Source organism: Propithecus coquereli, unplaced genomic scaffold (assembly GCF_000956105.1).
Source record: "Propithecus coquereli isolate 6110/MARCELLA unplaced genomic scaffold, Pcoq_1.0 Scaffold116, whole genome shotgun sequence".
NCBI classification, from domain to species: domain Eukaryota; kingdom Metazoa; phylum Chordata; class Mammalia; order Primates; family Indriidae; genus Propithecus; species Propithecus coquereli.
This window is the reverse complement of record NW_012135636.1, coordinates 596,903-618,594: the sequence shown is the minus strand read 5'-3', so window position 1 is coordinate 618,594 and position 21,692 is coordinate 596,903. Positions and strand designations below refer to the sequence as shown.

Here is a 21,692-nt window from a genome sequence, read left to right as displayed (position 1 = left end):
GTGAATTAACAAGAAAAATGAGTTCCTTAGCAGAAGTATGACAAACCATAAGGGATAAAGAATTTTGAGCTATTGCAAATAGACAGGAAAATAAACAACACATATGAGAATTCATAATTCATGACATAATTGAAGTCACAATTGATGACATCCCAGGTGTTTTCAATAGGTCAATTAATTTGGGTTGACCCAGGAAAACTTTTGCTCTGGTAGACTCTGTTTCTAAAACCAACTATTTACAAAACTAAAACCGAGAAAAATAAAGCATTTAGAAATCTTTAATTAGTTGTAACATTCTTTTTCAATGTCACATTCTTACTATATACTTGACTCAGTTAACAGTATGTAGGACCAGATACCATACCTGAAAGGTTATTCCTGATCCTGGAAACTTATTCTTAATTGCCAGCTGATGTCCCTGCTGCCACTTAAAGAACAGGTGTTGGGTCTTGGCATCAGACAGACAGGCCTTGTGGTCCCGCATCAGGTCTTTTGTGACAAACTTGCAGTGATTCCCCGAGTGCAGTGTGGCATACAGAAGGAATGGATCATCCTCTGAGCTGAACAGGCATAAGAAAGGACACAAGCACACCCAAGGAGGCAGAGGATATTATTTTTCACCATGCTTTTTACTGATTTGCCTACTTTCCTCAGAGGTGCCTCTGAATTCTTGACCAATACTATCCCAGTGATACTTGTGAACCACCTGGAAGTCCTTAGCTGGTAGGCTACTGCTATCTAGAACACAAATGCAAAGCTGAGGGGAAGGGAATGCTAATGCTTGGGATTACTAACAGCTCACTGGGCTCTCCCTAGAGAATGAAGAATTCGGACAATTCTCTCTTCACACTCAAAAGTTGGTTCTCTGTGGGCATTTTTCCTATGTGCCTCATCCACCAGAGAGCACACCTTTTTTCCCCTTTCCTCACTCAAATTGAAGAAACATCCAAAATACTACTAAGGCAGTATGATAATTTCTCACAAGCCACCAAATAACTGGTTGCCCCTAAAGCTGAAAATGGTATCTCAAAGCAGCTTCTGGGCAGTCATCTGGATCAGCACCCAGAGCCTCTCCTGCTTTGAGAAGAGACAGTGACTCAGAGTCTCCAACAGACCTTAGCATTTACCACTTTATTTTTATTTTTTGGTTTTTCTTTTTTTTTGCTATTAACATTTTGGCTTTTTTCCTTCTAGTCTTTTCTTCTATACTTTATATACAAATGTACAAATATACACACTCATTATATAAATTTCAAATTATTATTTTTTTAAAAAATTTCAGATTATTATGGGGGTATACACATTTTGGTTACATAATTTGTGCTTTTGTACAGTTTGAGTCAAAGTTATAAGTGTGCCCTTCACCCAGATAGTGTACATTGTACCCATTAGGTGTGAATTTACCCATCCCCTCCTCCCCGCCTGCTTGATTTCCATTGAGTTTTACTTCCACATGTACACATTAGTGTTGACTGATTAACTCCAATTTAGTATGCACTTACCATTTAAATGTAAGCACTATAAAATGGCAGTAACTACCTTGGCTTAGGAGATTTGAACTACAGCATGTGATATATATACGTGCCTTCTGTTAACCTTAGCCTGCAATATTTCAAGTGACATGGTAAAATGATGGAATCTGCCTTACAATTCTGTAGGAAAAAAAGAAAAATAAAAAATGTATGGGATTATATGCAACAAAATTAGTAAAATGGGGCCGGCTGAGGTATCTCACACCTGTAATCCTAGAACCCTAGGAGGCCAAGGTGGGAGGACTGCTTGAGGTCAGGAGTTTGAGACCAGCCTGAGCAAGAGAGAGACCCCATCTCTACCAAAAACAAAAAAAATTAGCTGGGTATCATGGCATGCGCCTGTAGTCCCAGTTACTCGGGAGGCTGAGGCAGGAGGATTGCTTGAGCTCAGGAGTTTAAGCCTGCAGTGAGCTATGATGATGCTACTGCATTCTAGCCAGGGTGACAGAGCGTGACCCTGTCTCAAAAAAAAAAAATTAGTAAAATGACAGTAATTGCTGGAGCTCGGTGACAGTTATGTGGGCACTCACTATACTATTCTGTCTACTTTAGTGTATGCTTGAAAGCTTCTTTGGTACATTAGTGGAAAACAGAGTTAATGTTAAAAATTTAAATATTTAAATCCAAAGCCATAGCAGGTCAGTGAATCAATCGTTATAACTGAGTTTGGAATTTTAGCTGATACCATAAATAATATAGGCCCCAAACCAAGCAGTGAGACCAATTTCCAACAGGCTTCTTGGTTATAACACTTTAAATTTATCTAATTCTTCCATATAAGAAAAGTAATAATGATGATGACAGCAACTAACATATATATGCTTGCCACGTACTTGGTGCTGTGTCAAGAATTTTACATGCGTTATTTACATGTATTATCTTATTTAATCTTCACCAACAACCCTGTGAAGCTTACATATGTAGAAGGGACCAGATAGGAAGTGGCAGGGCCATGATTTGAACTTTGGTAGATTAATTCCCAAGGCTGTAATCCTAATGTCTACCCAATGTTGCCTAAAGTGCTTGCATGGAGAGCATTAGGTCTTTTACTCTTGGAGAAATGGAAGGAACTCTTCTCAGCTAAAGAAAAAGGGGATTTGGTTTGGGATCTGAATTAGGGGTTGGCTTCCTGCTTCATGCATTGAGAGGCATTTTACATTTTTAAGAATAAATGATTTGGGGAATACAGAAAAATCTTGAAGTTATCACATTCAAACTAATGAAACCTAGACTTGGGGCTGACGCATACATTCATTATCCATACAAAGTTGGAAATAAATTTTTGTCAGCATAAACAGTATGAAAACCTAAATGTACATTAAAAGTCATATGAACTATTGAGGATCTGTGTTCCTCCTGATTAGCTGCTTTCTTCTTACTTTACTGACACTGTAGATTTTGTTACTGACCATGCTGGCCATGTTCCTTTGGCTTCCTGGAAAGCTGCGGCTCAAAATTTTCTCTTTACATTTAGAATAAAATCCAGGCCTCTTGTGTGTCTACCAGAACCCACAAAGTCCCCTGGTATGTGGTCCCTGCCTTCTTCCTGGCCTCAGAGCCTATTTCCCTCCTGTTGTCACAGCCCATCCACACTGGCCTTCTTGCTGTCCTCAAACATGGCAAACTAGTTCCTGCCTCGGGGCTTTTCAAACACTTGCTATTCCCTCCTTGATGGCCTTCACATCATCCCTTCCCGTTTCTCAAATGACTCACTCCTTCCTATCAGAATTGCTCCCTCAGAAAGGCCTTTCCTGACCACCCCAGCCACTACCATTTGACCTATCCCCTACCTAATCCCTTTCAACCTACTTTGCTTTGTTGTCCTTGGTAGCACTAATCACTGCCTGGAATGACATTACCTGTTTATCTGTTTACCTGCTTATTATAAGTTCTACAGGCAAAGACTTTGTCTTGTTCACTGCTATTTCTCCAAAAACACAAAAAGGGCTCATATTTGTTAAGTAGTCGTTAAATGATCTATTTAGGATCTTATGGCATATATTCTGTGCACTAATCTCACTCCTGACTTACCGTCTCCCCTTTTCTCCTTTATCCTGATTTCCTCATCTGTTTCAGTTTACCCTGCTGTAGAAACTGTATTTTTGTAAGCTGCTTCAAATGTTTTCTTTTTTGAACAAGGTTGCATATATTTATATACATGCATTTTTAAAATAGGAAAAGTAGGTAACTACCAAGTAGATGACTGCAGTCCGGCGTAATTCACCTCCAATACTTACATGTTATCAGCAAAGAAACAGCTGGCTTGCTCTCGCACCATTTCCATCTCATCCTTTCTCCATCGGGGACTCTTTTTTAACATGTGCTTCCGGCCCAGGACCAGCAGTCGCAGATTTTGTTTGGCTAGTTGAGAGACTAATTGCAAGAGCTAAAAAACACAAAGTCAGTGTGCAAGAGGGTCAAGGGAAGAATCTCAAATAAGTGGAGTGATTCTTCCAGCTGGTTACCTCAATGGTGAAGTACTCTTTTCTGGTAAAGGGTAAGAAAGTCCTTAAAAAATTTCTATCTTTGAAACCCTGAGGAAAATGTTTCTGTATTACAAATTAATGTCTGACATTTGCCCACCGGTCAGGCCACATTGGATCCAGGGGGTTTTTCTAAGCATAGACTAGTTCAGTTGCGTTGAAATTACGTTCCTTAGAGCTGACTAGGATAGAGATGGGAAGGCTCAAGAGAGATGATGGGGTATTGCTCCTACACATGCCCAACCCTGTTGCAACCAGAACAGCTCAACTTTTGAATATTTATATACTGGTATTCTGCATAAGTTTTCATTTGAATAAAGGGTTCTACTTTTTTTTTTTTAAGTTTGTAAATGATTAGACTAGATGGTGACTTTTCAGTCAACTTTTCCATGTCATGATTACTGCTAAGACTGCTATCTTTCATTGAAATCCCTTTTCATCCCAAAGATCTGTCAATTACCACCCTCTAGCCTACTTTCTAGGCAGTTAATTTATCCCTATTCTCTCCAGTTCCCACCTGTCTTATGTGCACATGAACTCAAAGATATAGACTTAGATTTTTAGCAAATTGAGTACTTTGGTGAGCTTGCCTACAATCTATCTTTCATAATCAAAAGTCCACAGATTACCTTCATGTACAACCTAATAAACTAAGCCATAAATGGATATTACTAACTAAAACAAAAGCCAATAAAAATTATAATTTATTGTTATATAGTAGTGTATCAGAAATATACAATTTCTTTAATTTATAAGAATCGCTGGGCCCACAAAAACCACAAGTTGAAAGTGGAAGAAATTCTTAATTTTCTTGGGTCTTGGTTGGAAAAGGTATTGATTTTAGCCTAGCTTCCCTTTACTCACAATTTCTTCCCCTGTAGATGTTCAGGACATTATTTCAAGTTCTTTAATCAATAAAATTCATTTATTTAGTCAGTTGTCAAATTGTGTGTTAGCACCTGTTATGTCTAATACACACAGACTCTCTGACAATCTAATAATGAATTAGCAAGGACTGAATTTTTAAATGTTACTGTTTAATGCTTTGGATTTATATTGGATTTTTGTCCATCCTACACCATTGCTAATCTTATTATTTTAGGAAGAAGTAGTTGGTTTTATATTTTTATTTATTTATTTATTTATTTATTTATGAGACAGAGTCTCACTGTGTTGCCCGGGCTAGAGTGCCGTGGTGTCATCCTAGCTCACGGCAACCTCAAACTCCTGGGCTCAAGCAATCCTCCTGCCTCAGCCTCCCGAGTAGCTGGGACTACAGGCATGTGCCACCATGCCCGGCTAATTTTTTCTATATATATTTTTAGCTGTCCAATTAATTTCTTTCTATTTTTGGTAGAGATGGGGTCTCGCTCTTGCTCAGGCTGGTTTCGAACTCCTGAGCTCAAACAATCCGCCCGCCTCGGCCTCCCAGAGTGCTAGGATTACAGGCGTGAGCCACCGCGCCCAGCCAATAACTTTCCTTTTTAAAAGCTATGCTGAGATTACAGATTATTTTCATTGAACCCAGATATAAAATGGCAACTGAACTCATTGACAGGAATGACAGTTTTAAAATTTCCATATGAATTCCCACAGTTGTTGTAGAGATATAAAAAAAATTCAAAGACAATTTTTGATACCAGTTGCTTAAGTTTCCATGCAACTGGGAAGACGTGGCTTAATGAAAAACACAACTGGGTCTTCACAGCTATACCCTGGTTGAGACAAATAGCTTTGAATGTACTAATAGTAAGATAAAAATTGGGGCCCAAGGAAGAGCAGCAAAGCCTTAACTTGAACTACTCTGGGGCACCATCTTGTGGCTGAGAGGTCTCTACTAGCAGCAATTCTCTGAAAATGAAAACAAAGGGGAGAATACATGAAAGACAGGAAAAAAAAAAAACAGAGATGAGAGTGCAGAATAAAGACAATGGCTTGAAACTCTGTGACAGTTCAGCGATGAACCTACTTCCCCTGGAGTAAATTCCAAGCTGGATACAGTGGGCTGGGTTCAGGCATAGGTATACTTGGAATAGTAAAGAAAAAGAAAATTCAACTTAAAATGCTATGTTAGCTCAAAAATAAAACTGGGAGGGAAGATAGAGTAGATATATTTCTCCCTATCTCTCCCACTAAGTACAACTATATCTCTCCCACTGAGTACAACTAAAAACTCTAGACATTATATATAAAATAAACTGAAGCTGACTTTAAAAAGTGGAGAAAAAAAGGCAAACTGCCTAGGGACCTCAGGACATAAGGACTGACATGGCAGTGAGTTCCCTGGGTTTTCTTTTTGCCTCAGATATCCCAGACTTGGAGCTGAAGAAGCTGTCAACCTGGAAACACCAATGTGTGCAGACAAAAAAAAAAAAGCCCAAGAAAGGCCTTTTTCTCTAACTAAAGGACTAGAAAAGAAGCAGTTTAGTCAAACAGAAAACTTGGTAAAATGATGACACCAGTAGAATGTGATGCTAGGTGTGTATATGTAATATCATCAGCAACCACTAAAAATGCTACACAAAGAGATACACTGAAAACCATTATCGATTTTTTAAAAAAGCACTATAGAGAAATAAAAATGGAATTCTAAAAAAAGTTCAAGGAGCCCACAGGAAGGCAGGAAAAATAAAACAGAGAAATAAAAAGAGACAACAGACAGAAAACAAAAAATAAAATGGCGGGCATAAGCCCTAACATATTCATAACAACAGGAGGTATAAAGGGTCTAAAGATACCAATTAAAAGACAGGTATTGGCAGAGTGGACTGAAAAACATGACCCAACTATATGCTATCTAAAAGAAACTCATTTCAAATGTAGACTGGTAGAAAGTAGAAGGATGGAAAAAGTTATAGAGCATGCAAACATTAATCAAAGGAAAGCTGGAATGGCTACATTAACATTAAAGAAAACAGACGTCAGAGCAGAGAAAATTACCAGAGACACAAAAGGACATTACATAATGATAAAAGGATCATTCCACCAAGGAAACATAGCAGTTGAGAGAAAAACTATACGGAAAATCAGCAAGTATAGAAAAGAAATTAACACCATCTAGGTTCATGGATTGGAAGGCTCTAGATAGTAAAGATGTCAATTCTTCCCAACTTGATATTAGGGTTTAATGCAATTCCTATTAAAACCCCAGCAGGATTTTTTTGTAGTTATATACAAAGGAAGTATTAATAGAATAGCCAAAACAATTTTGAAAAGAAAGAATAAAGTGGGAAAAATCAGTCTACCTCATTCTAAACTTTATTATACAGCTACAGTAATCTAAATTGTGTGGAACTGGTGGAGACACAGACAAATAGATCAGTGGAACAGAATAGAGAACCCAGAAATAGACCCAAACAATTATGCTGAGGAAAGACGGCCTTTTCAGCAAGTGGTGCTAAAGCACTTGGACATTCGTAAGTAAAAAAAAATGAACCTCTACTTAAATTTTATTCCTTACACAAAAATTAAATCAAAATGAATAACAGACTTAAATATAAAACATAAACTATAAAGTTTTAGGAAAAAAACCTATGAGAAAAGTCTTCATCATCTAGAGCTAGGAAAAGAATTCTTAAACTTGGCACTAAAAACATGGCCCATAAAAGAAAAATTTGATAGATTGGACTTCATCAAAATTAACAATATTTGATCTGTGAAAGATCCTATTAAAATAGTGAAGACAAGTTACAGACTGGGAGAAAATATTTACAAACCACATATTCAACACAGAATTAGTATCTAGAACACATAAAGAACTCTCAAAATTAAACAGTTAAAAAAAGCAAACAATCGAACTAGAACATGAGCAAAGACCTTTCACTGAAGAAGATATACGGATGGTAAATAAGCACACAAAAAGAAAAGATGTCCAACATCATTAGCTATTAGGGGAATGCAAATTGTAATCCAATGAGATATCTCACATAACTATCAGAATGGCTAAAATAAAATATAGTGACATCACCAAATGCTGGTGAGGACGTGGAGAAACTGAATCACTCATATACTGTTGTTAGGAATTTAAAATGGAAAACTCTAGAAAACAGGTAGTTTCTTATAAAACAAAACATGCAACTACCATTTGACCTACTTATTGAGCTTCTGGGCATTTATCCCAGAGAAATGAAGGTTTATGTTCCAACAAAAACCTGTACACAAATGTTCATTGCAGATTTATTTGTAATAGCCAAAAACTGGGAACAACCCAGATGGTCCTTCAACAGGGTGAATGGTTAAACAAACTGCAGTACATCCACACCATGGAATACTAATTAGCACATAAAAAGGCACAAACTATTGATACCACAACGACCTTGACTGATCTCCTGAGAATTATGCTGAGTGAAAAAAAGCCAAACACAAAAGGTTATGTACTGTATGATTCCACTCATATAACATTCCTGAAATGAGAAAATTATAGAAATGGCGAACAGATGAGTGGTGGCCAGGGACTAAGGAGAGGGTGGGGTCTGTATTATTTCTTATAACTGTATAGGATTCTATAAATTATCTCAAAATAAAAAGTAAACAAACAAAACCCAAAAACTCTCAAATCAAAAAACAAACTAGGCCTTCTAAGGGAGGACAGAGGGGTATGTGACAAATATCCAATGCATATTGGATGATCACCTCCTAAAAGGCAATCCTTCCTTGAAACTAATAAAGAAGGAATAGGTTTAGGTGAGAGACATTAAGAATTTCCTTGAGCTCAGGGCAGTCCTGTCTAGAGAAGCTAAGATCTACCCTGGACTGTTCTCAACCTAGAGAACCCAGAGACAGTGGGGGCAGTTGTGGACCTGCCGAGGTGTTCTGGAATCTGTACCACTTAGTAGAGCAAAATAAACAGTACACAGCTCATTCTGGAGCATATCTAAAATTCCAAATTGATTACAGAACTAATGAGACCTCCTGGGTTCCCAATACCTCAAGCTTAACCTGGGATAAGATACCACCCCCTGCCTGCTTCATCCTCCACAACACATCACTGGCCCTCCCTAGTCCATACCTTCCCTTAGTAGTAAGAAGTACACTTGGCCCAGCCTTCTGGAATGGGGAGATAGAGGCTTTCTCACGCCAGACTCATCATCTTGGAATTCTTTTTTTCTCTCTCCTCATTTGGAGTTGTTTTCTATAGTACCTACTATTTCACTTTTCCTTTTCACAAAGTCATTTTTCCTTGAAATATTATCTTTATTCTGATTACTGTCTGAACTAAATTTTAATTTTCTGTCCACCACTGTTCCTCAACATGTTTAAGGATAACTCTCAAAAAAACCAGACCAGTAAAAACAAATTTCAGATTAATACTTGGTACAAACATTTTCTAGCTTGGCTTCTATCCTAATTTGGTTTATCTTCTGCAGGAAGAAATGAGATTTTTTTTTTTTTTTTTAAAAGACAAGGTCTCACTCTGTCACCTAAGGGTAGAGATGGGGTCTTACTATATTGCCCAGGCTGGTCTCGAACTCCTAGCCTCAAGCGATGCTCCTATCTTGGCCTTCCAAAGTGCTAGGATTACAGGTAGAGATTTTTTTTTTAAGCTCGTAAGTGACATACTTACTTTTGGCATAAAACAGCTAGAAAGTAGTTCCTGAGTTTAGGGTAAAAATATAATTGGCAGGCTACATGTGTTAGAAATAACTGTGCATAGGGACGTTCAGGAAATAGAAAAACTGCCTGGGAGGTGGGTGGGAGAGGCCAGTGAGAGCAAGAGCTTTTCTGAGTAATCCTAAACAGCAAATGTAACTTCCTTTCCCCATGCCTGTAATTTTTTACCTCACCTTTGTGTCTCTGGCACTTCCTGGCATTGTATGGCCTGTAGCTCTTCAGAAACCCTAAAGCCTTGGGGATCTGATATGTACACGAATTGGAAATTCTATGCCAGTTCTTCAGTAAGGTAACTATAATCAATATACCTCATTTATAAGAGAATTCATTATGGAATACCTTCAGCAAAGAATTTATAAACCATTTTGGAAACAACCTTGATGAATGGATAAATAAAATGTGGTGTGTGTGTGTATATATATACATATATGAGTTTATTACTCAGACTTAGAAAGGAATCGAATTTTTTTTTTTTTTTGAGACAAAGTCTCACTGTGTTGCCCGGGCTAGAGTGCCGTGGCATCATCCTCGCTCACAGCAACTTCAGACTCCTGGGCTCAAGGGATTCTCCTGCCTCAGCCTCCCGAGTAGCTGGGACTACAGGCACGTGCCACCATGCCCGGCTAATTTTTTCTATATATTTTTAGTTGTCCAATTAATTTCTTTCTATTTTTAGTAGAGACGGGGTCTCGCTCTTGCTCAGGCTGGTTTCGAACTCCTGAGCTCAAACAATCCGCCCGCCTCGGCCTCCCAGAGAGCTAGGATTACAGGCGTGAGCCACCGCGCCCGGCCAGGAATCGAATTTTGATATATGCTAAAACATGGATGAACCTTGAAGACATTATGCTAAGTGAAACAAGCCAATCATTAAAGGACAAATATTGAATGATTCCACTTACATGAGGGGCCTAACGTGGTCAAATTCATAAGCAGAGAAGAATGGTGTTTGTCAGGGGATGTGGGGAGAGCAGAATGAGGAGTTGCTGTTTAAAGGATACAGAATTTCAATTTGGGAAGAGGAGAACGTTCTGGAGATGGATGGTGACAATGCTTGCACAACAACGTGAAACAACTAATGCCACTGAACTTTAATATTGTTAAAGTTTAATATACTTTAATATTGTTAAAATGGTAAATTTTGTTACATATATTTTACCACAATAAAAAAATGTTATAGAAATTTAAAAATATAAACAAAAGTAGGCAGAATTGCATAATGAACTGCCATGTTACCTATCACTCAGCTTCAATAATTTCAGTTCAAGGCCAATCTAATTTCATCTATGTACCCACTTACTTCCTCTTCCCAGATTATTTTGAAACAAATCCCAGATATCATATCATTTAATCTGTAAATATGTCACAATGTATTTCTAAATATAAGAATGCTTTTAAATAAATAAGCACACAAACATTATCACATTTAAAAAATTAACATTAGGCTCTGGAAGAATTTGAAAAAATAAATTAACAATAATTCCTAAATATTAAATATTCAATAAGCACTCATAATTTTCTCAGTCATATTTGTTTTTTGAATTAGGATGTAAAAAAGCTCCATACATTGCAATTGCCTGATATTTCTCTTAAGACTTTCTATAAGATCCTTCTCCATTTCTTTTTTCCCTTGTAAAGAAATTGTTTGTTCTTATAGAATTTCCCACATTTGGATTTTGCTGACTGTATTCCTATGGTATCATATAACATGGTCTCCAGTCTTCTATGTTTCCTGTAAATTGGTAGTTGGATCAGACTGAATCAGATTTAAGGTTTTTTTCTTCTTTTTTTTTGGTGTGTATGTATGTATGTGAGTATGTGTGTCTGTCTGTATTTAAAATCACCCTCTGCAGGGTGCAGTGGTGCACATCTGCAGTCCCAGCTACTTGAGAGGCTGAAGCAGGAGGATCGCCTGAGCCCAGGAGTTTGAGTCCAGCCTGGGCAATATAGTGAGACTTTGTCTCGAAAACTAAAAAATAAATAAATAAATAAAATATCATGGTCCTGATAAAGTGAAAAGATCAGTTCATTCATCAAACATTAAAAAGAACCTTCTTTGTAAGTCCCTAGGCAGGGGTACTTGGGGTACAGATATAAAGATACAGTTATCCCTAACCTCAAGGAGTTTGCCATCAAATAATTGTAATATATGCTGAAAGGGAGCACAAGGGATGGACATTTAAATCAGACTGGGGTGAGGTGAGTTGTCAAGGAAATTTCTACAGAGGCAGTGACAGTTGAGCTGAGTTTTCAGACGAAATACCCAGGCAAGGAATGGGAGTTTCCAAGCACAAGGAGCAGCACGTTGTAGGTGGGGGCTCATTATTATTAGAGCACGCTGAATTTGCAGAACTGCAAGATGTCAAATGTGGCCCAAGCAGAGGTGTGGGAGGATGACATGGGAGGTGCCAGAAATAAGCCTGGAAATGAATGCAGGGATCAGATCCCAGGGGTCCATATAAGCTGTAATAAATCTTTTCCACCTGAAAGCAATGAGAGAAAATCAAAGGATTTAAAAGAGGAGAGTGACATGACTACCATTTTGGAGATCAAAACTGTGCACTGCAGGGTTAGGGATGGTATTTAAAAAAAAAAAAGAGAGAGAGAGAAAAGAAAAAGAAAACAATTGTGGGTTTTAAGAAAGCTGGGCTAGAATAGGGAGATCAATTAGGAGGCTTCTGCAGTAATACAGGCAAGAGATAACGACAAAATTGGCAGCAAAGAGGAAGAGAGGAGAGCCCCCTGGGAGTTAGTAAAGCAGAACTGAACAGACTTAGTTGTTGATTGGACATGGAAAATAAGGAGAGGGACAAACCAAAGAGGTCTGGACAACTGGTCAGACGATGGTATCAACACTACGAGAGGAGGTGCTCTTGATGTCCCCCCATGGGAGCTGTCCAGTAGTCAGCCAATTATGTGGCTCTAACATTTAGGAGAGGGCTCTGGGCTGCACGTAAAGATTTGGGAGTCATCAGGGAACATGTGATGGCAGGAGCCAGAGAGCAGATAAGCTGTACCAGGATAGGTATGGACTCAGAAGGGAAGATAGTGGAATCTGAGGAATATTATTATTTTAACGATAGGGTGCTAAGAAAAGCCTATAATGGAGACTGAGGAATGATCAGAAAGCTAAAAGGAAAACCAGGAGACATGGTTTCTCAGGGAGAGACTATAAGGAGCATTTGAAAGAGAGAGAGGTTGAGAACACTGCTACAGAGTTACCACGGAAGGTAAGGAAGAAAATGCAGCCTACAACTCAGGGGAGTCATTTCAGTGATGCCACAGGGGGCAGGAGTGAGATGTCAGTTGGTTCCCTAAATCCTATCTAAGGCTGCAATTTGTTTTGCCCAGAGAGACTCTGTCCTATAAGTGCAGCTCTGTTTTGCTTAGCAAACAATTAGGTAGCTCTTCTCTTTATTTCAGGCACTGTGTGCTACGGCCTCTTCAAAATCCAGCCTCCCAGAAGCTTCACTGTTTTGGGATTTGTTCTTTTAAAGACTTGAGAATATTCATATTCTGAACAGAAAAGCCAATAGCAAGGTAGAGGCTAAAAATATAGGCACAGAAGGGATAACAAGGTTCCTAAGAGAGCAGGAGGAGACAGAATCTAGGACACGTGGAGAGAACACCTCCTGCACTGAGATGGAAGGATAAGGACAGATTTGAACAGAGGAAAGTTTGATTGTGTGGTTGGTGCGTGTGGGTGTGCGGTTTGTATGTAGAAATGTGAGTTGTTCTTCTTTGTATCTGCTGTTTTTTTGTGTGTAACAGGAGGCAAGTCATTGGCATGGGGATGCTGGAGGGGGTGCAGTAGGAGGCTTCAGGGCAGCAGTGCAGACAACATAGTTGGTGTGGGGCCTGGGAGCTGACTACAGACACGTAGACAGAGTGGAGAGGGTAAAGTCCAGATGTGGTTACAGACCAGCCATGCCTAGAGGCGGCAGCAGTTGACCCAATGGGGAGATTTACAGCATTCAGCATCCTGCCCGCATCATGAGAAAAGGCAACTGGAAGATGGCCAGTCAAGATAATGATTGGCCTCCTTTTTCCATGGTAACATTTGGTCAAAAGATACTTTCTAGTGGAAACATAATCAAAACATCAGTCATGTAATATTACTCTATCTATTTACTATTAGCAATTGAAGATTCCATTCCAAATTTGTATCGGCACAGAATCTGTGGTTTTGGGTTCTGATCCAAGTTAGGAATTCCAAATTTTTATTTATTTGTTGAGATTTTTTTATTTATAAAATATAAGGTACCCTCCCACCTGTGCCTGCATCTTTCCTCCCCCCGACTATCCTTAACAGTGTGATGAAAATTTATTTATTAAGTCATCATTAACAAAAATGTAAAATGACATCTTACATACAATTTTTTTGTATATAAAGATGAAATGATCTTCGATACTTTTATTTCTCATAGCAATTTATGAGGGAAGTTTTTTATTTAGAGAATAAAGAAGCTAAAGGAAGGAGAAATTAGGGACTTATTCAAGGTGTTCCTGTGTGGTAATTTGGAGACAGGATCTCAAGACCACCTGGCTCTCAGGGCATATTATCTAGGAAACAGCTAGAGGTCTAGTTGATAAAGTAGTCCAGGGAGGCCATGTGTTAGTGCTGAAGTACACTTCCTTCCTCAACCTACCTCTCCACCTTCTCTGTTCAACTTGTCTCCCCCCTTAATGAATCAGTAGGAGGATGATGAGGAGAAGCTATGCTTTATTTTAGCTTAGTTAGGGGCAGGCCCCAATTCTATCCCACTAGTTAGAGTCCAGTACTGGATAACACATCAGTGTCCACTTCTGATGCTATTATTCCATGTGTGAAATGAATAAGTGTAAATAGCTCTTAAGGAGCCATGGAAAGTTCACAGATTCCTAAACTCAGGAATAGTGTTTTTTCTCTCTAAAGGACCTGATGTAGAAGGGGGGCTTGATTAAAGCAGAGATTGTTCTCTCTGAAAATGGTCAACAGCTGTTTTAAGTGCAAATTGGGATCAGGTAGGTGTTTGAGGAGCAAAGCATTGTGCATTTGAGGGGTCTAAGCTTTTAAAAGTCTCATTTTTCTCACATAAAACCACGTGAGTGTGTACACCATGGAGGACGTAAAGTGATTTACTCTTTGACCTGTCTCCTCTTTATACATACACATAGCTGTAGCTCAGAACTTGAGCTGTGAAAGGAAAGCAAATTCATTTCAAACAGATGATGTTAAAGAGAATATTTTTCGTTATGTATAAGCAGAGATATTTAAAATTTCACAAAAACAGAGGAGAAATTCTTAAAATAACCACAAATAGCCTTCATAGACATAAATCTAGGAAATACACCTCCACTTTTTTGTTCTTAGAGACAGGGTCTCACTCTGTTGCCCAGGCTGAGGTGCAGCGGCACCATCATAGCTCACTGCAGCCTCAAACTCCTGGGCTCAAGCAATGCTCTTGCCTCAGCATCCCAAAGTAGCTGGGACTACAGGCGTGCGCCACTATGACCAGCTGAATTTTTTTTTTTTTAATTTTTTGTAGAAATGGGGTCTCACTATGTTACTCAGGTTGGTCTTAAACTCGTGGGCTCATGTGATCCTCCTGCCTTGGCTTCCCTAAGTGTGAGCCGCCGTGCCTGCCCCATCTCTGCTTTTTATGTGATTGCTTCACTAAAGACAACCTCATGGTAAGCTGGGGCTGGAATTGGGTGGGGGTTTTCCTGTTTGAATCTGGCTGGATTTCACAATATGATGGAGTTAAGTCAAAGGTAGACAAGAGAAAGCAAGAAAAGTAAATATTCTTTCATGTGCATTTGTTAACTTTGGCAATTATTTCCCACAAACTAAAAGAACATAAAACCATTTCAGAGACGAAGACAATGATTGATGAACTCTATCTAGGCAGTGTTCTAGGACTCAGAAGACAACAAACACAATGTTTGTAATTGATACATTGTGCTCTCTGCAAAGTTCACAGCAGAAAAATAGGGAAGTCATAGCTTACACCAGCACAATGCAGTTTTCTGCTGGTTTTTATGATGCTACTACCCTCTGCAGGTTAGCTAATATTCAGTTTCATTCCCTCCTTTGTCTTTGTTTCTCTCATTTTTTTTTTTCCTAAGTTTTGGGAAGAGAATTCCTGTCCTAGAGATAATGACTCTGTATTTCTCAAGTGACTGCTATATTCAACATTTTTCTGTGTACCTCTGAAAATGCCACCAAAGAGGAGAGTGCAGGAAACCCACCAAAGTTGTGGCTTGAGGCTTCTGGTTTCAGACATTTTTGTCCTGGTTTTGTCCCTGCTGCCCAACTGGTGCTGCCTCACCCTCAGCTCTGCTTTTGACAGCTGTTGCTGCTTGCAGAGGGGGAGAAAAAGATCACTATTTATTTAAAGGAAACTTAATAACACTGTCACTGGAATTGTTCAAGAGCTGTATATCATGTAAGAGACAGATTAGCACTTGATGAAAACGGGAGAATTGGAAGAAGATAAGAAAAGGAAATGTTTTGGTGAAGAAGCAAAAGTGAGGGCAATGAGGGAGAGGGAAGCTTCCACTGGGTGATACACAAAGACTGTAACTTTTAAGTTGGCTGGTACAGTTCCAGAGGGGAGAGGCTAAGGCTGAGACTGAGCAGGAGTTCTACCTCTATCTCTTTGTGTATAGAAGATCTGAAACTATTTGATGACTGGTTCACTCTACAAAGCTCGCTGAAACTCTTGGAAGAATGCATATACATAAAATACCGTGACTTCATTATGATGTCATGAGTAACCCCACTGGTTTACATTAGATCCACCATGTCCTATATCCTGCTTTCGTCAGTCTTTGGTATTTTAGGGAGATTTCAATTATCTCATCTTGTCCTTAGTCAATGAAACAATTCTACTGAGGAAGAGAAATGCCCTTCCTGCTTTGGGAACATCCTGTCAAGTGTGGGATGTGTTTCCTGTGCACCACTGTCTTCTCTGATGCCATCATCAGCCACACAGTCATCCAGCCTTTTAGAAAAACGATTAAATTGTTGGCCTGATGGATTTCCCCCACTAGCTGAGAGTCAGAGTTGTCTAGAAAACAGAGGATTTGCCTCCTGACTCATAGTGTGACTCTTCTCCAAACATTGATACGCGTTCTTTGGTCTTTTTAGTTTCTCTGTGAGATATCTGTGTTTTCCTTATCCTGTGAGGTAGAAAAGGATAGGTAGTTTGAAGATTGAAAACTAATTTCAGGAAGATTAAACTAACTTACTCTGATGCCTTTAAATTTCCACTCTGAAAATTTGTTAAAAATTTCCCCTAGGCTTCTAGATCCGATCCACATATAGGGAATAATTTGCTCACCCTGGGAAAGTATGTGAATGCTTTCAGGCTCATGAGATCATCTGCAGCGGTCCATAACCTTTTTGGCACCAGAGACAGGTTTCATGGAAGACAATTTTCCCACGGACTGGGCTCTGTGTGAGTGTATGAGTGTGTGTGTGTGTGTGTGTGTGTGTGTGTGGCGGGGGGTGGGGTTGGAGGCGGAGTTCAGGCGGTGATGGCAGCAATGGGGAGCCGCTTTAAATACAGATGAAGCTTCCCTCATTCCAGCGGGGTGAGGGGTAGGGTAGGGGGAGGCGGAGCTCAGGCAGTGACTTTCGGCCAGTTTCTAACAGGCCACGGACTGGTACCAGGCCGAAGCCCGGGGGTTGAGGACTGCAGAGACTAGAAGAGAAAGAATTTGATGAGCAGGGGCTTAGAGGCTTGAAAATGTGTGTAGCCTCGCCACAGCTACAGTAATTCACAGAGCTTTTGTCTTGCTACAAAGCCACACACAACTGTACACTATGGTTATTGACTTTGTTTTCTGGAACAATCCTGTCTGTTCGAAATATATAAAAGATCTGCCTATATAAAAATATACCTTGGACATCTCCAGTTCATGTTCTAAGCCATCTATACAACTGTGATGTGGAAGGACTTACATAGTAAACAAACCCGAATAAACACATAAAAGACACTTTTCTGATTTATATGTATTATTTAATAATATATTAATAATAATAGTAATCAAGAGCACAAGCTTTGGCATCAGGCTGCCTGGGTTCAAATTGTGATTTCACTACATACAAACTGTGACCTTGGGAGAGTTACATTTCCTCTCTGTGCCTCCATTTCATCATTGGTAAAATGGAGATGTAATTGGGTTATTATGAGGATTGCTTTAGATAATGCATGTAGGTATGAAGCACACGGGAAAGTACTCAGTAAATGTTAGCTATTTACCCTTGACTGGAGAGAAAAAAAATTTTTTTAAAGTTAACTATTATTAATCAGTACAGACTGGATTAGTGAATTTAGAGCTCCTAAACCCCACTGTATCCTCCGCATCTCCAAAACAAACAAACAAAACCCCTCCCAAAATCTTAATCCCACTTGAAATTCCATTAAAACCATAATACAGACTTTTTAAAATGACAAATCCAAAAAGACTTGGGAGACAACAGCAACAAAATTTTGGAAGCTAGAAAGCAGATGGACAAGTGGTAACTGCCTTTACAGATCCAACGAAGTCAAATCTGAAGAGAGATAAACTAAGAATCAACTCAATTCTGAAAACACTCCACAAATGGAAGCAAAGGAGTGAGGCTGAATGGAAGTGTGTGGTTTAGCTAAGGAGAACAGGGGACACCTGTTATAGAAGCATTAGCTGCCTAGATTCATGCATCTGTGACCCCTCAAATCCACATTGCTTCTGCTAGGGTGGGAGATGGGAGTCTGAAGGTTCATTTTTTGAGTTCAGAGAGAGAGGGAACAGGGAAAACAGAGGGGAAGGAGTCATCAACAAAATAACCAACAAACATCTCCCCAAACAAGAAGATACAAGTTTCCATTATGGAATGAAATAGTCCATTACATGTCCAACTCACTGAATGCAAACAGATCATACCAAGTCACGCCACTGCAAAATTTTAGAACACTGAAGACAAACAGAAGACTCCGAAAGTTTCCAAAGAGAATAAAGCAGATCATTACAAAAGATCTGGAGTCAGAAGGTCCTTAGATTTCAACAATAACACTTCGAATCATAAAGCACTGTCTTCAAAATTCTGAAAGAACATTATTTCTAACCTAAGGTCTATTTCCAGCCATACTATAATGTATAAGAATAAAACAGGGAGCTCAGTGGCTCACACCTATAACCCCAGCACTTTGGGAGGCCAAGGCAAGAGGATTGCTTGAGGCTAGGAGTTTGAGACCAGTCTGGGCAACACAGTGAGATCTCGTCTCTACAAAACATAAAAAAAATTAGCCAAATGTGGTGGTGCACACACCTGTAGTCCCAGCTACTCAGGAGGTAGAGGTGGGAGGATCGCTTGACCCCAGGAGTTTGAGGCTGCAGTGACCTATGATTGCACCACTGCACTCCAGCCTGAGTAACAAAGCGAGACCCTGTCTTAAAAAAAAAAAAAAAGGAATAATATAAAGACATTTTCAGACATGGAAGCTCTAAAAAACTTTACCTCCCACGTACCCTTCCTTTAGAAGCTCCTGGATAATTTCCCATTAAAGAGACTAACTCAAGAATGAGGAAGACAGGAAACAGGAATCCAATATAGGAGACAGGCAATGGGAATGCCCAGGTTCAGGAAGGAAGACCCCAGGATGATGACTTTGTATCAGATACAGAGCAAGGAGGATTGTGCTCAGGAGATGGCCACACTGCATACTGTCATCAGCCAGATCCCCACTGCCAACACACACCATGATTTTAACCTGAGCATAGAATGCCTGAGTGGGCTTGTACTTGGCTTGTCTTAACCACAGTCTGGAGTTTCCATATTCCCTGCTGCCTCGATCAGTGAAGACTTGCATTTTATTGAAAATATGAGAAATTTTTCCTTTGATCTAATCCTCAAAGCTGGAAGAAAGTCGTGTTGAGTTTAGAGGCAGAAAGCGGCAGCCCATTCTGTTTGACCGTATTTCTGTTGGATCATGTCAGGTACCTGGTTCAAACTACAGCTCTGCCAGATGCCCCTGACTGTGGTAAACAGTTTCCCTCTGTTTCCTAAGTCTTGATCTTGAACTCTGACTTTCCCAGAAGGGGCTCCTAAAGAACAAAGCCAGATCATGAACCAAAGATTCTGTTCAGCTTATTTTCTCCAGAGATCTTTCATCTACTAGTGACATTATTGCCCTTTCCTCACATGGCTAATGTTGAGCTTGCTATTCAGTTTTTCAAACCTAAACAATGAAAAGCAAGAAAATTATTTACACAGATGTCAGGATTATGTTACCTGGCTGGGGTGGTGTGTGGGGGAAGAAGAGGTTAGGAGAGGATAGGAGAAGAGGTTAGAAGAGTTTAAACAGGGTGCATAGGGAGCTTCTTAACCCAAGTGGCGTGGACTAAGGTGTTAATTTTATTATTACTCTTTCAACTACACATTTACATTTTACACACATCTACACACAAACACACACAACAGGCTTTGTATTATAAACCACATGAAATTGCCAACATTTTACCATTTTTGAAGTACAGAAACAGCAACCACATGTATTTAAACCTAATAGGTCAGGCTCAGCAATGTATCTTGTGCTCTCAAGGGAAATTAAGAGCCTAAGTTTCCCCATATGCAAACTGTGGAGTTAAAAAAAAAAAAAAAAGAAGAGGGTTTCTGTATTAAATTTAATGAACTCATAATTGTGTAACTCTCATATTATGTATGCACAATACCATAATTCCTGTCCTCCAAAAAGTTAAAACGTTAAGTCTCTAATGAGGATATTCTTTGTGTTTCCCAGAGAAAAGATCTGGCAAATACTATATTAACACAACTATAGTTTAATGTAACATAACAATGAGAACCTATAAACAGCTTTTAGAAATCCCCAAACCCTCACATCTCCTTCACTTCTGCTTTTCTTGGTAGAAATGGGAACACAGAAAGTGGAAATGACAGGAAGCAATAATGCAGATGTGATTTGAGGGAGAGGTGTGAGAGGAGGAATTAGGCTATAAAATGAGATAAGTGTGCTCACTATACTTCTCTAATCAAGGCAGAGACATGAATGGACTTTGTTGGTTCTTGGTAGAAGAGCTGTTTAAAGCCTCTTTCTTCAGGCCTGGAGATTAAAAAGTGTCCAGAAACAAAAAGAAGAGTCTATTTTTTTCCCCTTTAGCTATGAGTGACTGAGCAATTATAATGTGTCAAAAGTACTTTAAATGTTAATGTTTTTAGACACATCACCATTTAATCCTCATAGACACCCTATGAATTTGGTACCATTGATACCACCCACTCCTACTCCCCTTTTACAATGGGGAAACTGAGCCTTGGCAAGGTTAAGGAACTAGTTCAAAGTCACAGGCCAGTAAAAAGCAGGGCCAGGATTCAAACCTAGGTAATTCTAACCACAAACCCACCTTCTTAATCAGCAACCCTCTTCTACTACATAACTCAATTTTAGCTCCTTCTTTTCAAAACATTCCCTTCTTAATCCTGTCCCTTATTCTACAGCTAACTGTAACTATGATTATTCCAGTTGCATCTACTTTTCCATCCTTTTTCAGTGAACTATGGGAAAGCTCCTTTTTTTTTTTTGAGACCGAGTCTCTGCTCTGTCACCCGGGCTAGAGTGCCGTGGTGTCAGCCTAGATCACAGCAACATCCTGGGCTCAAGTGATCCTCCTGCCTCAGCCTCCTGAGTAGCTGGGACTATAGGCATGCGCTACCACACCTAATTTTTATATTTTTAGCAGAGACGGGGTCTCACTCTTGCTCAGGCTGGTCTTGAACTTCGACCTCAAGCGATCCTCCTGCCTTGGCATCCCATAGTGCTAGAATTACAGGCATGAGCCACCACGCCTGGTCTGTGGGAAATCTCTAGGCACTTTTGTTGGAAAGCCTAACATTGTATTTCTCAACTGGGGTATACATGAGCAGTACTTGGCAACATGTACTTGAAGCCTTAGGATAAACAAGGCATATCTTCCTGGAGTGACAATTTTACTTCAGATTCTATTTTTTGGGAGAAATCCCTTGTTTTTAAAATGAAAACACACACAGACATGCTATGGTATCTTCAAATGCAAAATCTGCACT

At 39.4% G+C, this 21,692-nt stretch overlaps 1 protein-coding gene across 1 annotated transcript in view; it reads right to left on the bottom strand.

Moving 5' to 3' along the window:
* Positions 1–21,692, bottom strand: part of KIAA0391 (KIAA0391 ortholog) — a 152,813-nt gene that overhangs the window by 3,229 nt on the left and 127,892 nt on the right. Inside the window, exons 6-7 of the mRNA XM_012658198.1 lie at positions 3,770–3,918; positions 365–560 (exon numbers count right to left, since the gene is read on the bottom strand). Coding sequence (XP_012513652.1) covers positions 365–560; positions 3,770–3,918 — 345 coding nt within the window. The remainder of the gene's footprint in view (positions 1–364; positions 561–3,769; positions 3,919–21,692) is intronic.